The 15730-nt window shown below is 36.6% G+C and overlaps 1 protein-coding gene across 1 annotated transcript; it reads left to right on the forward strand.

Moving 5' to 3' along the window:
- The first annotated feature begins 606 nt into the window (after positions 1-606).
- Positions 607-7992, forward strand: oacyl (O-acyltransferase like). The gene is made up of 15 exons (XM_037691997.1): positions 607-763; positions 2473-2606; positions 2707-2785; positions 2863-2998; positions 4141-4334; positions 4405-4617; positions 4697-4799; positions 4884-4985; positions 5078-5243; positions 5331-5410; positions 5489-5599; positions 5666-5789; positions 7269-7455; positions 7626-7768; positions 7888-7992. Exons 1-15 carry the CDS (start codon positions 607-609, stop codon positions 7990-7992), a joined length of 2034 nt encoding a protein of 677 aa, XP_037547925.1.
- Positions 7993-15730: the final 7738 nt, after the last annotated feature.

Raw genomic sequence — 15730 nt, forward strand, 5'->3', positions numbered from 1 at the left:
TCTGAGACAACTTCCCCCTCTAGTATTTTTCATTAATTTCAAGTTTGCATCTCTGCTTGGTGTTTCCTTATTAAAAAAATTAAAATAAAAAACTTGCATTGCTTGAGTTGATAATAATGCAATGCTAATATGATGTTAAATTTTTCTGACTTCTTTTTGTCATTACTTGGGGGAAAATAATATAAGGTGCTTCTTTTACTGTTATTTGTTTTGTTATTATGCTTCTTGTAAAAACAAATTTAGCAGAAATTTGGATGAGAATAATTCATCTATTTCAAATTTGTGTTTGAGTTATCAGGGATGAATGATAAAAACATTTCATTTTATTTTTTGTATTCAAGATTTTAGGCCAGCAGTCTTAATTTGGCTTGAACTTCATTCGTGTTCCTGTGACACAGTGACGTAGTCTGCCTTTGTCCCTCTGAGAGACTAAATCCTGTTTTTATAAGACTAAACAGGTGCGGACAAGTCAAAGTTTCCAAAACCTTTTTTTTCTTTTCATCCAACATGTGAAAATTAATTTCACACTTCTTCTCACCTGGTGATGAGTTATTTATGTTCTTATTTAAGGCCCTTTTCTTCTGAAATGATGCAGTCAGTCCTGACATGGCCCCTGGCTGGGTTGTCTTGTTTCTGTTAGTGGGAGTCTGTGGGGCGCTAGAAAACCTGCAGACCTGCAATTCATCGCAAAGATGCATGAAGGACATCAACACGTTCCTCTGGGAGATTAACCAAGACAAACCAAAGGAATATGCTGTTCTCAGTAAGTTTTGTTGCCTTTTGCAAGATGCATTTCGAAAAATATTGTCTTTATTATTTATTACGTCTAGCTTTCACCAAATGCAGGAACAGTTATAATACAGGAATTAGACTGGAGCGAGGTAAATCAGCTCTTAGGAGTAGGGGGCTTCAAAACTTAACATCTAGTTAAAATATTAATTTAGTTGTCAATGAGGTCATTTATTTATGTGGTTCTATGATGTGAAACATTATAAAAGCAGAATAAGTTTCATCTTGGACTTTAAAATGAGAGACAGGACAGGTGAGTTAGTTTTTAAATATGTTCATGTTCTTAATGTGTTATGATGGTTTAACAAATATAACATCATGTCATAATGACGATATAAATATAAAGTACTTAAGGTAAATATCAATGCGATTGTTACTTTGCAACTCTTAATATTTCAGATTATGTAACAATAAATCTTTTATCTAATATTAAACAATTTACTTGCTGTTTAAACTGACCTTGACATTTATTGTGCAAAGCGCACGGGTACAGCAGAGCAGTTGAAAATTTGTATGAATAATCACAATGTTTCATGGATAAATGAGTTCTTGTAAGTAGATGCAAAACTTGAAGAGGATTCAGATCTTTTCAGGTGATATCTGAACATCTTCTGAGACCATGAAAACAAGCTTAAGTGTTTTACTATGAACACCTCATTTCCTACATGGCAGGGTGCAAAAGTAAGCTGTTCATCAGGCAAAACACTGATATATTCAAGTTAAATAGGAAAACAAAAATTGTTTTCTCCTGCAGTCACACTCAAGTCAAAGTAGATATTATAGATCACCTGAGAGCTTTTGTCAAGTCAAAATTATGTCGTAACAAATGCATGGACTATTTTTTTCATGGTCAGATCTGGTCAACACTGACTTAAGCTTAGCTATCTGCCTTAACTGGAAAAAGCTTTTTGTAGAACATGCTTAATCTGTTTATTGAACTAATAATCAGTCTAAAACCATCCTGAGATTTGTAACAGACTGTTTAGGATACGGTTGAAGGGAGTCAAGGTTTACAGGAACAGAGACAGCAGTAGAGCTAGAGCCAAAAACAATAACTTCAAATTTCTGATTTTTTAAACTTAAAAAGTTTGAAGCCATCCATGTCTTAATGTCATCAAAACATTTTAACAAAGGGTGAATTGTGCATGAACTATTTGGTTTTAAGGGCAGATAAATATGACAATATTCAACATAGCAATGAAACAAATGATTCCTCAGGATATACCCCAAGGAGAGCAGATACAATGAAAATAGAAGGGGTCCAAGAATCAAGCCTTGCGGGACCCCGCAGTAAAGAGGCACTGAAGCAGATAAACTATTACCAACATTAACACAAAAACTCCTGTCGCTCAGATAAGAACAGAACCATTCTTATTCTGTACCAGTAATCCCAACTGCAGTGTTCTAACTGTGATATAAACATACTGTGGTCAACAGTGTCAAAAGCAGCGGTAATGTCCAGGAGTACAAGGATCACAACCTGACCAGAATAATTTGCTAAAAGAATGTTGTTACAGACCCTTATCAAGGCTGTTTTGGTGCTGTGTAGTTGTTTAAAACCAGACTGAAAAATCTCAAAAATTCAATTTTCATTCAAAAATTTGCTTAATTTAATAAAAACTTCTGTGCTCAATAAACCTAAAGTCTTGTGATTTCTGTAGATGTGTTTGTGTCTACTCACAGTGTACGATGCATTTGGAAAAATGGGCAGCAATGTTGAAGGAGGCAACGTCAACCAGCCCGGTCTGCTGCAGCAGTGCCGCTCCGCCGTCGGTCCCGGCTTCTCTGGACAGTACTGCCAGGTGTTCCTGAAGCAGGTGATATCAATAAACACCATCACAGTCAGTGAAGATGTAAAGGTACAGATGTTACGCAACAGAAAGAAACTGGTTTTGTGTAACTTTTCCTCTTCTGCAGGGGGCACTCCATTATTTTGTGGGTGTTTGCGTTCCTGACTCCTGTGGGGAAGAGGATGTAAAAACACTGGTATTGGACGGTGAGTGATTTTAAAAGTAATTTCTGTTGAAGCATTATATTTTTATGTTTGTCTTGTAACATTTCATTTATAAACAGGCAGACTTCAGTTTCATTCGATGTCCCTCGTTCCTCCTTTACCTTCCATCCTGAGCAACACGTCCGCTCAGGAGATGATCATGTCTCACTGTTTGCCCGACGCACCTGAGCCTGAAACATCTGGTGTTGCCTGCATGTCAGTAAATGATCTATTTCTCCTCCCCTTGTCATGGCCTTACAGGGCCAGCACTAAGACATTTCTTTCAAGATGACGAATAAGTGGAGCTGTTGAGTTAAAATAAAAAATATTGGCTAAAATGTGTCATAAATTGAAAATAATTGTTGTAAACCTGCATCTAACTGAATTAAAATCCAATGTCTACATGAGGTTTGAGGATAAACGCGTCCATCTTTCACATTTGTTTGTCTTTTGTAAACTTCTGACCAAATTAGCAAGTTAACCGTTAGCCCAAATGTGGCCAAAACCAATAATTTATTGTTGTTTAATTTTAAACAGCTTGAATCTAAAAAGATCTGAATTATCCCTTTAAGATTAGGCTTAGACCAGACAGGTAGTGAATTTTATGAGTTTATACTACAAATATATTTTGTAACATAACAATTTATATTGTACCAAGAAAGTTTTATTTTGAAAGGCCACATTATCTATGTTGAAACTGACATTTAATATATATTTTTTTTTACAAGCAGTCATGTTTACCTGAGCTAAAAGAGATTTGCAGAGTCCAACAATTTCCCGCTAGAGTTCAGTCAATATTATAATGCTGAAATAAAAGTTTATCATTTAATAAAGCTGAATTAATGAGCAAATCCAAACATCTGCTCAAAAGATTTAAAATAATTCGGAAATCCAAAATAATCGAACACCAAGGGATTTCTATAGGAAACAAAAACCTAGAGCTTATTAAAACAAGTTTTGCCCAACTTCTAGTTTAAATGCATCCCTTTTAATCATATTTTAGATTTCACGGTGGTTGTATTCATATCACTCTTACAGCCTCATCGTCTTACAACCTAGCTGTTTTTTTTGTCACATTTTCTCTTAAATACCATTTTACTTCCACTTGTTTAAAAAAAAACTCAATTTGTATGCATCCTTTCTGGTTGTCTATTGTTGTTCCACTGTTGTCATCACTCTCTGTTAAAATCAGGTCTCTCTTGTAAATGAGTCCCAGAGGCTCAATGGGATTAACCTGTATAAATAAAGGTTGAATGAATGAAAACAAACAGGATTAGTTTCTTGTCATGTTCAGAACTCTGTGTATTTGTCTTTTAAAACAACCATCACTGATTAAAACTGGTTCTCGTGTCTTGCAGGTTTGTGTGTTGCGTGATGCTAGCCGTCCCTCTTGCAGCCACCCTTTTCACAGCCGTAACAAGATCAGAATGGAGCAGAACGGATCCTACAGCTGAGTTTCCTCCTTTAAACAGTGGCCTTAACTTCTATGGCACTCCCAGGATCAACGGCCTGTCCAGCAGCGAAAGAAAAGGCAGCACATCAGAAGAAAACAGTACGTAAAATGTGCATTTTACAGTCCATTCGTTCCAAACAAACCCTTACCCATCAACCTCTTTTTGTAGACCGCCTCAGCTCTGCTCGGTGGTGTATTTCTCAACGCTCTGTGCACGAATGCCTTCAGGCGTTCTCGCTACAGCGTACCTGCAGGAGGGTCTTCGGCTCCTCATCCTCGATCCCACCTAGAAGCTACTCTTCGCTCAATGGCATACGTGTCCTCAGCCTGCTGTGGATCATCTGTGGCCACTCCACACAGTTCCTCGTCATTAGCAACCTGGGTACGAAAGAAAGATGGCAGTCAAAATGTCATTTGATCACTCACAAATAATTTGTATTTACATTGTCATGTTCTTGTAGATAACTACAAAACTTGGAGACAAACAGTTGAAAACAGTCCAGTATATATATTTACCATCAGTGGGCCTGTTTTCCTCGCTGTGGACTCCTTCTTATTACTGGGGTAAGACTAGAGCGAGGGCGGTTTTACTTTTACCAGGACGTATATAAAAAGTTGGAAACTGTACATTTTATGTTTGTGTTGCAGGGGTCTGCTCAGTGCCAGGTCTCTGCTGAAGTCTATCGACAAGGCTGAAGACAAACTGACCCTCGGTCTGGTTGCAAACTATCTCTTCAAGAGGATTAAAAGGCATCTTACCTCAGCTAAATAATCCAATTAAATAATAATCCAAATTCAGCAACTGGCACAACAAATTGTTTTCCTTTGTCTTTCTGTCCTAGGATTCAGCCTTTGCATCTGTTCACTATGTGTCTAACTATCAGCCTCATCTCTTTGCTCCAATGGGGCCCCTACTGGTTCCCATCTATGGCTTCAATGATGGATTGTAAAACGTATTGGTGGGCTAACCTGCTGCTGATCAGCAATCTTCTCCCAGTCCATGAGATAGTACGTTTGACCTTGAAACCTACTAACTTTCTTCATTTGAGCTCTAAGTGCATATTTCCTAACATTTTACTTCAAATCTCCCCTCAGTGCGTTCCTTGGACTTGGTACTTGTCTTTAGACTTCCAGTGTTACGCCACCACTCCTCTGTTGGTCTATTTTTATAGACTGTGAGTCCACATTTTTTAACGGGATTAAAAACTCATATTCACGATTGAATTTCATCCATTCTGACTTTTACTCCTCAGCAAAAGGAATGTGTTTGCAGTTGTAGTGGGAGGCCTTCTGCTGATGTCCACGGTGGCCAGTGCTGTCACTACTGCACACCTCCACCTGCCAGTCTTCCAGCCGTCTACAATGTAAGATGCAATTACAATGTTCAAATAACTTAGGTTGACCCGTGCTCATTGTGTTTCTTCTTGCAGGACATCAGAAAACTATGTTTTGTATTACTATGTGAAACCCTACACGAGATATGGACCATTTCTAATAGGGATATTGACAGGAATTTACCTGTCAGCAAAGAAAGATCAGCTGTTAAAGCACAAGGTGAGACGAAGGGTTTATTTCGATAGAAACTCTACACCTTACAGAAGTTCTTTAAAGTTTGTCAACCTTTCAGAAATTCCATCCATTATCTTTTACTCGCTTCTTCCTTTTCGGGTCACGGGGGTCACTGGTGCCCATGTCCAGCCATCACTGTGCAAGAGGCGGGGCACACCCTGGACAGGTTGCAAGTCCATCGCATGCCCTTTCAGAAATTGAAAGTTCAATAGAACGGAGTGGACAAAAATACTTTTTACTTGTCTTCTTTTGAATTTTTACAAGTGTTTTATTTACTATTACCTGCTCATTTCACCTCCATCCATACTCTAAGCTCAGAAGATATTTTGGGCTATTCTAAAAATGTATTATTGTTTCAGTGTCTTTTTGGTCAAATTAATGTTGTGGTTTGGCAGGGAAGTGATATAAAGAGTTGTACCGCCCTCTATTGGCAAAATGCTGATACTGCAAAAAGGCTTTGAATAGTAGATTTTTTTTTATTGTGTTCTCTGTAAATCAAATTTAACTTTTTCCTGTGAAAGAAATCTTTGGAGAAAAACTCTTACTTAGGTTTTGTTTTTGTTTTTTTTTTTAAATCTAAAAAAAGATAAATTATTTTTTAAGAGATAGCTTTCTATTTTTAGTGAAAGAGGACGTGTAGGATCCAAACAAGCAAAGAGGCACAGGCAGGAGGAAATTAATGCTCTTTAACATAAACTGAAGGACCAAAAACAAATCTTCAGATCAGCTAACAAAGACTAATGTGGACAAGAAGGAGCGAACAAAAAGATAAGCATGAATTATTCAAGATCAAGGCCTGCTGGTGAACTGACTGGGAGACAGGAAGTAATCAAAGGTTCGATGGATCCACTCCAAAAAAAAATTAAAGGGAGGCTTAGCACAAAAAAACAACCACGCTCATTTGAACAAAACATTAAACAGAAATTATGACCTAAAGTAATTCATTTAGTTCCAACAATTTTTTGTAACTAAATTAATTTATTTCAATTACCTGTTATTGATGTGGTTGTATTCAGTAAAACAGAAATGTGTCTTCATTGTGCAAATTAAGGGAAAAAGACACGATTGGTGGACCATGACTGCAAGAATGAAAGTTATATTCCAGGAAATGAAAAGCATAGCATTTCACCTTGAAGCTGCTGTATTCTGGGACAAAAATAAAATAAAATAAAAGTTGCAAACCTTTCATATTTTTCACCCAGCACCCCTGAAGCTGATTAACTTTAGCTTCCTTGAACTCTGTGTCCATTATAACGCAGAATGTCACAACATACTGACAAAAACCTCGAGCCTAGCTGCAGTAAAAACAAGCTCAAACCACAATATCACCACCCACATGTTTCTTTCAAATCATATATTTTGTGGTAAAATGCAGAATTTGTGTTTTCTAAATACTGTTTTCCTCTAACTAATTTCCACCCAACTAATTATCGCCACGTTGAGCTTGTCTTTCTTCTGGATCAGTGGCAGGCAGCACTTGGTTGGTTCTGCTGTTTGTCACTGATGGCCTCACTGGTTGGATTTGCCTACCTCCTAAAGGAGACCCCCACCTACCCATCACTGCCTCGCGCTGTGTATCAGGGGCTCCACAGGCCGGTCTGGGCCCTGACTGTCACTTGGATCATACTGGCCTGTGAGGACGGCTACGGAGGTAAACAAATCACATTTTTATTCAAACATTAAAAAAAGTTTTAAAAACTCCTGATGAAGTTTGTTTAGATTCTCAACAACTTCCAGACTTTTTCCCACTTTGTTCATATTTCAGTAAAAAGCCATGGATGTAAAAAATACAATGCACTGACTCAGCTTCTGTTTTTTCAGGTTTTATCAATAAGTTTTTATCCTTTAGTTTCTGGGTTCCTGTTTCCAACATTAGCTTTGCCTGCTACCTAATACATCCTGTCTTCATCATCCTCTACAACGGCCTGCAGGAGACCCCGATCCACTACACTGACATCAACTTTGTGAGCATTTCATCTTTTTAATTTAGTAATTCCAATTATTTATCTTAGTTAGCCAAAACACTGGAGTAGTTTATTGAAATCTTCATGTCTTTGGACCACTGGATGTCCGCCCTCTCTAGATGTACCTGTTCCTCGGCCACCTGGTGCTGACACTGGTGGTGAGCTGTGCTCTCACGGTGTTGGTGGAGAAGCCCTTCCTTTTCCTGAAACGAAGCAGCAAGTAGATAAAAAAACAAAAAAAAACACACAAAATAAACAAGAATTATTACCCCATGTTGTGGCTCCTGTGTAAACAGTTTGTAAAAAATGAACATTTCCTCAGTGATGATGGTTTTTGTGACCAAACTTGGTTTACAGGAATTATTACATGCCTCATACTGCAGTGTTACACATGCAATGTTTCTTTTATGCCATACTTGCATGGTGTTGTTTAAACTAAAATGATTATTTCATGAAAAAATATTTTTAAAATGACTTCTGTTGCCAGATGAACTTTGAAGGTTGGAGCCTTCTCGATGACAGCTTTTACAGTATGTATAAATATTTTTTCTTCAATTTCCACCAGAGATTTTCAACTAGAGTGATTGTTTTCAGGTGTTGACTATGGGGGTGCCGTTTGTAAAGTTACACAGTCAAAAATTAACAGCAATATTTTGTTATTTTTTAGCCTTTAATAATATATTTTTTTAATTCAAAGTCTTACTTTCAACCATGTTATTCATACATTTACAAATGTTGTAGTTCCCAACTAAATATTTAATTTATAAGCAAAATATTTAGTTTACAAACTAAATACTTAACTTGCAAATTTACTATTTAGTTGGTACACTAAATATTTAGGTGTGAATTAAATATTTAATTTCCAAACTACATATTTGTTTTCCAAACTAAACATTTAATTTCCTAACTATATATTTATTGTTCAAGCTAAATATTTAATTTCCAAACTAAACATTTAAGTTCTAAGTTAAACATTTAATTCCTAAAGTAAATATTTAATTTACTAACTAAAAATTTAGCTCAACCTAAATATTTATTTTCCAAGCTGAACATTTAATTTTCAAAATAAATATTTAATTTGCTAACTAAATAGTTTGCTAAGACAGACCTAAAAAATTAACTTGCAAGTTAAGCAAAGGTATATTTAGTTTGCAAGCTAAATATTTAGCTAGCAAGCAAAACGTTTAGGTAGGAAGTTAAATATTTAGGTCCGGGCTAAATATTTAGTTAGCAAATTAAATATTTATTATGGAAACTAAATGTTTGGCTTGGAAAATAAATGTTTAGGTTTGAGCTAAATATTTAGATAGCAAATTAAATATTTACTCTAGGAATTAAATGTTTAGGTTAGAAATTAAATATGTATCTTGTAAATTAAATATTTAGTGTGGAACTATGACATTTATAAATGTATGAATGGCATGGTGAAAATATGACTGAAAAAAAAATGTTCTTATGAAAGCCTAAATAAACCAAAAATATTGCTGTTAATTATTGACTGTAACTTTACAAATGGCACTCCATAGTTGCCATGACATTATGTATCTTTCTTGAAGGAAAGTTTGCACGTCTTTTGTCCTTCAACAAGGTGCTTATCTTGAACAATGAAGTCATAATTATAACAAACATCCTTTCAACTGATGGAATAAGAAAAGGGTCAGAAATTAGAATGCACACTTTGGTATTTATTAAAGATGTAATGACTGTCTTTACTGACATGACACTTGCATCCACTCACCGGTTCTTTAGCACTCTGTCACTTTGTTTTTTTCTGTTTGTGTTAGTGACGGCTTTTAGCTTTTTCACAATCACAATCATATTTCCTTTTTTAGATTATTTCTTAGAAAATTAGGATTTAAAAAAGAATAGCTGTGTGGCATGTTTGTTATTTATTTTCTTTTATACAATATTAAACAACTGAAAAACATCCTCCAAGATTAACTCCATCATTACTGCCAGTAGTTGTAATTCACTGTTTCTCCATATTGTTTTCAGAATCTAATTTTAAAATGAAAGGGCTAAAGTTGTAACAGTAAAATACCTTCCTGTGTTTGACCATTTAACATCTTCCGTGTATTTTTAGTTCTGACGTCAGTGAGTACAAATAACTTGGGTCCGTAGCGTCACTGAACTTTTTCCTGACACCGGATCACGATCATTACACACACAGAAACTTATCTGATGAGATCATAACAAAGGAGCTCAGTTACTTGTGACGTACAATCCATCGCTTCGTTCCCAGCCTGCATCAGTTACAGTGCAATGAGGCAGGAGCTTAGTCGAGCATTAAAGTGAGCTGACCAATTTACTGTGAGCAACCTGAAAGAAATCCCCCCGTCTCTCTGCTGCTGTTTGTCTGTGACGTTCACAAACACACACACACACTCCTAGGTATTTTTATCAGTGATGAAATGAAGATGATGAAGCAACGTTCTGGTAACAGAGGATATAACATGATTGACGCTATGATGATGAACTTCTAACTTTTTTTTCTTTACATAATTTTTTTCTTCAGCCCTTTTTTTCTGCTTGCTCTCGGCGAAGGCGGACACTTTTCCCTCCCGCTCCTCCTTCTGCTCTTTGTCCTGTGAACCCTATCAGAGCCTCTCTTTACATATCTTCCAAATTGTAAATTATGGATCTGGTCAGCTGGTCTCTCAATGCAATTGATAAAATTCTTCCAATGACAAGACAGGGAGAAGGAGAGCCCTCTTGCCCTGATGAGACACTTGCAGCTGGATACACGATGGATTCCTGGGGGCAGTGGAAGATAGTGTATATTGTCCATTGAGGATGTTGAAGATGCGTACATAATTGAATTTATGATAACAGGATTTCTGCTTTTTGGAGATGGCGGTTACCTGGCATATCGACAAATACGGAAAACATCAGCAGCGGTTCTGCTCGGCTTTTGTGAAGGAATGTGCCGTGCGGTGAGCACTCAGACTCAGATGCTGTGTGAGCTGAGCCGTAAGCTGGACGCGATTTCTGAGAATCACATGCTACTTGCGGCTCCTGAAACTCACCGGTGGGAAGGAATCAACACTGGAGAAGCTACAAGCTCACTCCAGCGGTGCTGACCACAAAATGAGTCTGTTTGTAGTCGCCATTGAGATGTACCAGTAGAACTATAAGGTAGACAGAAATCAAGCAGAGTCAGCCTGACCCAGCCTGGCCTTGAATTGGCCAGCTCTCAAACTCTCCTGGATGTTATGGAACAAGAAGCTCTGCTCAGCCCTCCTCTACCCGCTTCCATCCCGAGGACATCTGTGGACCTGTATCAGAGCTGAGCCAGCTGATAGACACTGCACCATCTCTTAACGAGACTAGGGGACTATCTGGTAGTGTCCACGGACAAACTCACCACCTTCGTCAGCCTTTTTCATGCATATAAGTTTTATGATGTCATCAGTATGTTGCTGTTTCTGTGCTGAAGTTTTCCCCGTGTTTCTCTTTTCCTATCTAACGGCCTCCCACGAGGCCACAGCCTCAGACACCTCCGTCTTTCATGTCTGTTGTTTATGTTTTACTCAGACGGGCTGTTGGGCTGTTCTGAAATGTAATTTCGTTGCACTTCGGTGCAACGACAATAAAGCAGAGTCTGATTCTGATTCAGGACTTGAACTTGAACTGAGCATTCAGCAGGTCTTGATTGATGTCAGACTAGTTAATTTGTTGTGACACTCCTGCATCATTCAGCTGCTTTTCTCACACTCAGACTGTGATTAGATGTCACGCCATGTGTTGTCCTGGGAGTCCAGACACATGCAGGCAGTCTGTGTAACAACACGGGATAAAAATACGTCTTGCGTAAGATGATACTTTTCTTTTGACAACTACAGGAGGACACGAGGACATGTCAGCTTCAGAGGCTTGCAACAACATGACTGAGAATGTCATTTCACGGTTAAGAAATATTGTTTGGTTAACAGATTCTGAAAGATATTAGTATTGCTCCTAAACATTTCTTTAATTTGTCATAAAGGCCTTTGAATGTTTTATCTTCACATGTACCCTAAAATGAATGTAAAACCTTCAAACCTCAATAACAGGATAGGTATTTCTACTGTTTGGGATCCTGCTATTGATTTATTGTAGTTTCTTAACCTTTTCAGCTTTAGACCAACAAAATAAAAGTAGCTGAGATTTGTGAGCCCACTGGTTGACAAATAAAAACATTCCTGCTTATAAGGGTGTAATGAAAACACAAGCAGCCCCATCTACCATCACAAATATTTTATTCTTTAATGACTCCTATTTTATTTATTTATTTCATTTTTGTAAAAGTTATGTCCAATTATTTTTTTATTGGCTTTAGATTTATGGACTATAGGAGTCTCAGCCTCAGCTGAGGGAGTCATTCATCTCAGTTCAAGTTTATTTATAAATCACATTTTAAGCAACGGCGTTTGCTAAATGTACTGTGCATTTATTATTAAAGAAACAACAAGAAAGCTCAAAAAAATTCATGAACCAAACTGTAATTTTAGTAAAACAAGTAAAACTATAATTATCAAAACAAGAAAACATCAAAATGATGTAAAAGTTACTGTGCTGAATTAAAAGCCACTGAGTACAGATATATTTTAAGATTAAAACACTGAGACTTGAAGTTGAACTATGTTATGCATCTGCTCTATTTCCAGGTCTGTTGCCGTTTATTCTGACCTCAATTCCAACTTTAATCATAGCATCAAGTTTTGATAAACATAAAGGAGGAAAATCAAGAAGCATAATCAGCTCAACTTTCTTACACCTCAAAATAAAATTATATATATATATATTTTTTTTTTATTTATTTATTTATTTATCAAGGAAATTATTAATCCAAAAAAAATTGTGAATTAATCCGTTTTTTGTTTGTTTGTTTTTTGTGCTCTGAAATAAAAACAAAAATCAGCTTTTAGTTTGAGATGGGAAGAAAAGAGGAAGCAACTGAGAGATGAACATCAATTTGGTTTTGGCATTTTATAATATACTGATTCTGACTTTACTGTTTTATTGTTTTAATTGAATTTAAATGGATTTTTTGTTTGGTCCCATTATTTCTTTAGTGCCTTGAGACTTTTGAATTGTTTCTTGTTGACTGTCGTTGTGAACTGACAATAAATTAATAAACTGTACTGAACTACATGCAGTCAAATCATTTTAAGCACGTCAGTGTTAATGAATCTGCTTTGGCTGGTAATGAGAACATCCTGTTTCTTTGTAATTAAAATAAATGAAAAGTTATTAAAAAATACACGCCTTATTGTTACAAGAATTACATCACATTTGAATACACAGCATAATTAAGCTGTAACTTTAGTTTTTCTTCATGTGCTTAAATAAATAAAATGTAATCCTCCTGCTGCCCTTGGGTCCAACTAACCCCAAAAACTGAGACTTTTTGACCCAAGGGCAGCAAGAGGGTTTAGCTGATGTGAACTCAGAAATTAATCTCCTTTTCTCTTCATTCAAAATATCCACTGTTGTCATGATTAAAATGAATCCCTAGTTATTATTAATACGATCAATCAAACAAATTAGAATTTTTTTTTAGTATGAGTCAAAAACTTCCTTGGCTCAACTTAGAACTGACGACAAAACTGGTTCTGTAAAGAAGTCAGCCATCTCTGAAACAGCCTGTAAGTAAAACGTATCAGGTTTGAAATGTTCAGGATCAGCACATGTCTACAATATCAGGTAGCTGACTTTGTACTTATGGGGGACAACATGTAAAAATAGCCCCACACCCCGAGACTGTGGCTGAAGTCCTTCATCATGGCTCCATAAGCTCAAGCACACGACTATGAAATGGGTATGTACTGTTTGCATGGCTGGACACCCCCTTACAAACTAGACAACTGTTTTACTGCCTCAAGTAATTATCATACTACTTGACTCAGCTGTGGTTTATCTGTGAGGCAGCTTGTTATCTGATTGTGTGATGTGTTGGTGAACATAGATGTTGTCTCCTGACGGGCTGAAACAAACTCTATTCAACACATTTTACTGAGCATCAGCGTGAACGCCTTTGATTATATTAAAGAAAAACACATTTTATCATATTCATTCAAATTTCCACCATCTTGTTGATTGTGAGACAGTTTTAAAATTGTTTCTTGAAGTTTGCCAGCCGAGCTTCAAAAGAAAATACTTTAACTGAGAAAATATGTATTGTATTGTTCATTAGTTAGAAGTTCACAATCATTAAGGTGAGCATTTTTCTATTTCTGGGTCATTTTATTTTTTATTTTTTTCCCCTCAATCAGATTATTTGACTCCATTTACTTTCAGTAGGCAGGACTTGTACTTCATGGTAAACATTTGAGGCTGGAGCGTGCCCTTCATGGAGCTGAAATGTGACAAATGCAGGTCAGAAGGGAAGAGGAGCTGGTATTTTTCCAGTATCTCTGCCACCAGATTCCATCTTGTGTTTCGGGGTGTGTGTTTTCAAGCCTCCACCTTCAATGCTTCATATGAGTCCAGGCACATGTGTCCCTAATTCCAAAGATTGCTTGGACACTAAAATGTAAATAAATCAGAATGAAAATAAGACCAAATGTCAAATACTAGAAAATAGTTTGTTTTTTTTAAGGCTCAGTGATTGCTGGTTGCAGAATGACTTTTATTTGTTTGCTTTTAAAGAAAAAATGGAAAAGAAGTTATGGAAATCTGAAAGAATCCACAAGAAGATAATACAAAATGACCATTATCTAAACTAATTATACAATAATAATAATTATTATTATATTTAGTTAAAAGTACATTGTATCAGTTAAGTTGCGGTACAATTTTTTCACATAAAACAAGAAAAAACATTTTAATGGCAGTGTCTATTTTAACACAATATTAAAAACTGCACCAAACCCCAATACAGCAAAAATAAAAATAAAAAACTAACAAAAACAACAACAACAAAAATTGTAATTGATTTTTTTTTTTACAATTCAGAAAAGAGAACCTTTATGTTCTGATGTTTAATTTTCTCCCAGTTGCAAAAATAGAAACTGACGCATGTAATCTTTAGCTGATAGCTGCCACAGAGCTGACACTTTTATCAGCAAAGTAAGAGCAAAAGGAAGGTTTCATTTGATAAAGAGTGTTAAAGATCTCTTAAAAATCCCTAAAATAAATGCAACACAACTCTAACTTAATTGTTTCCTGCAGCTTAGATAAAAATATCACCCAGGGACAGCTAGATAATGGCCTTTGATTTAAGCACTTCAAGGTGATTCTTTTTAACACACACGCATCAAGTGTTCATTTATGTTGTTTAGCTGAGATCTTCTTTTAGAGGTAATCTTATTTGTTCCTTTTCAGATGTGAATTTCAAAATAAAAGCTGCATTCAAAAGTTGGAATAATGCAAGAAAGAAGCGATGTAAAAAGTACATCTGTTCAGGCAGAAGTTGGTCCCAAAACTCCTGAAGTTGCAGTTTGAGAGCTGACAGAAGCACAACCAGAAGTCTGGATGGATCCGTCAGTCCTGTGTACAGACGACCAAACACCTGCTCCCACTGAGAGTCAAACTGGGGATTCACTCACGGATTCTGTTTTGTTGTCTGCACCTGAATCACAGACAGAGACTGAATCTGGCCTCTTAGGCACAACTCATGAATCTACAATAAACACTTCCACAGCCACAGATAGTTTAAAGTGCTTGCTGCACAGCTGTGATGGTTCACAGCATTTTCCAATTTGTTTAGAGCCTTTACTGAAAAGTGATGGAAAGGAGCATAGGTGTTTGGATTCCCCAGAATACGAAAGTGTAGTGTCGCCTCTTTTGCCTCGTGACTTTCGTTCAGTTCAGTCCACATCTGTAGAGTTTGGTGCAAAAAAAGAACCACCACTCTCTTTGTCTCGCATGAAGGAAGTTGGTTCACATGAACCTTCTAAGCAGCTATTACCCACAAGTTTGGACCATAGTTCAATATTTAGATCACTATCAGCTCCATCTGATAGTTTAGACAGTGATGCA

The sequence above is a fragment of the Nematolebias whitei genome, chromosome 18 (assembly GCF_014905685.2).
Source record: "Nematolebias whitei isolate Nwh7 chromosome 18, NemWhi1, whole genome shotgun sequence".
NCBI lineage: Eukaryota > Metazoa > Chordata > Actinopteri > Cyprinodontiformes > Rivulidae > Nematolebias > Nematolebias whitei.

Bases quoted from the DNA above. Each gene is read 5' to 3' on its own strand.
- oacyl (XM_037691997.1), top strand. From the start codon at position 607: ATGGCCCCTGGCTGGGTTGTCTTGTTTCTGTTAGTGGGAGTCTGTGGG. The intron at 2,786-2,862 runs GTGAGTGATTTT...ATTTATAAACAG, and splicing joins AAAAACACTGGTATTGGACG to GCAGACTTCAGTTTCATTCG. The intron at 7,769-7,887 runs GTGAGCATTTCA...CGCCCTCTCTAG, and splicing joins ACTACACTGACATCAACTTT to ATGTACCTGTTCCTCGGCCA.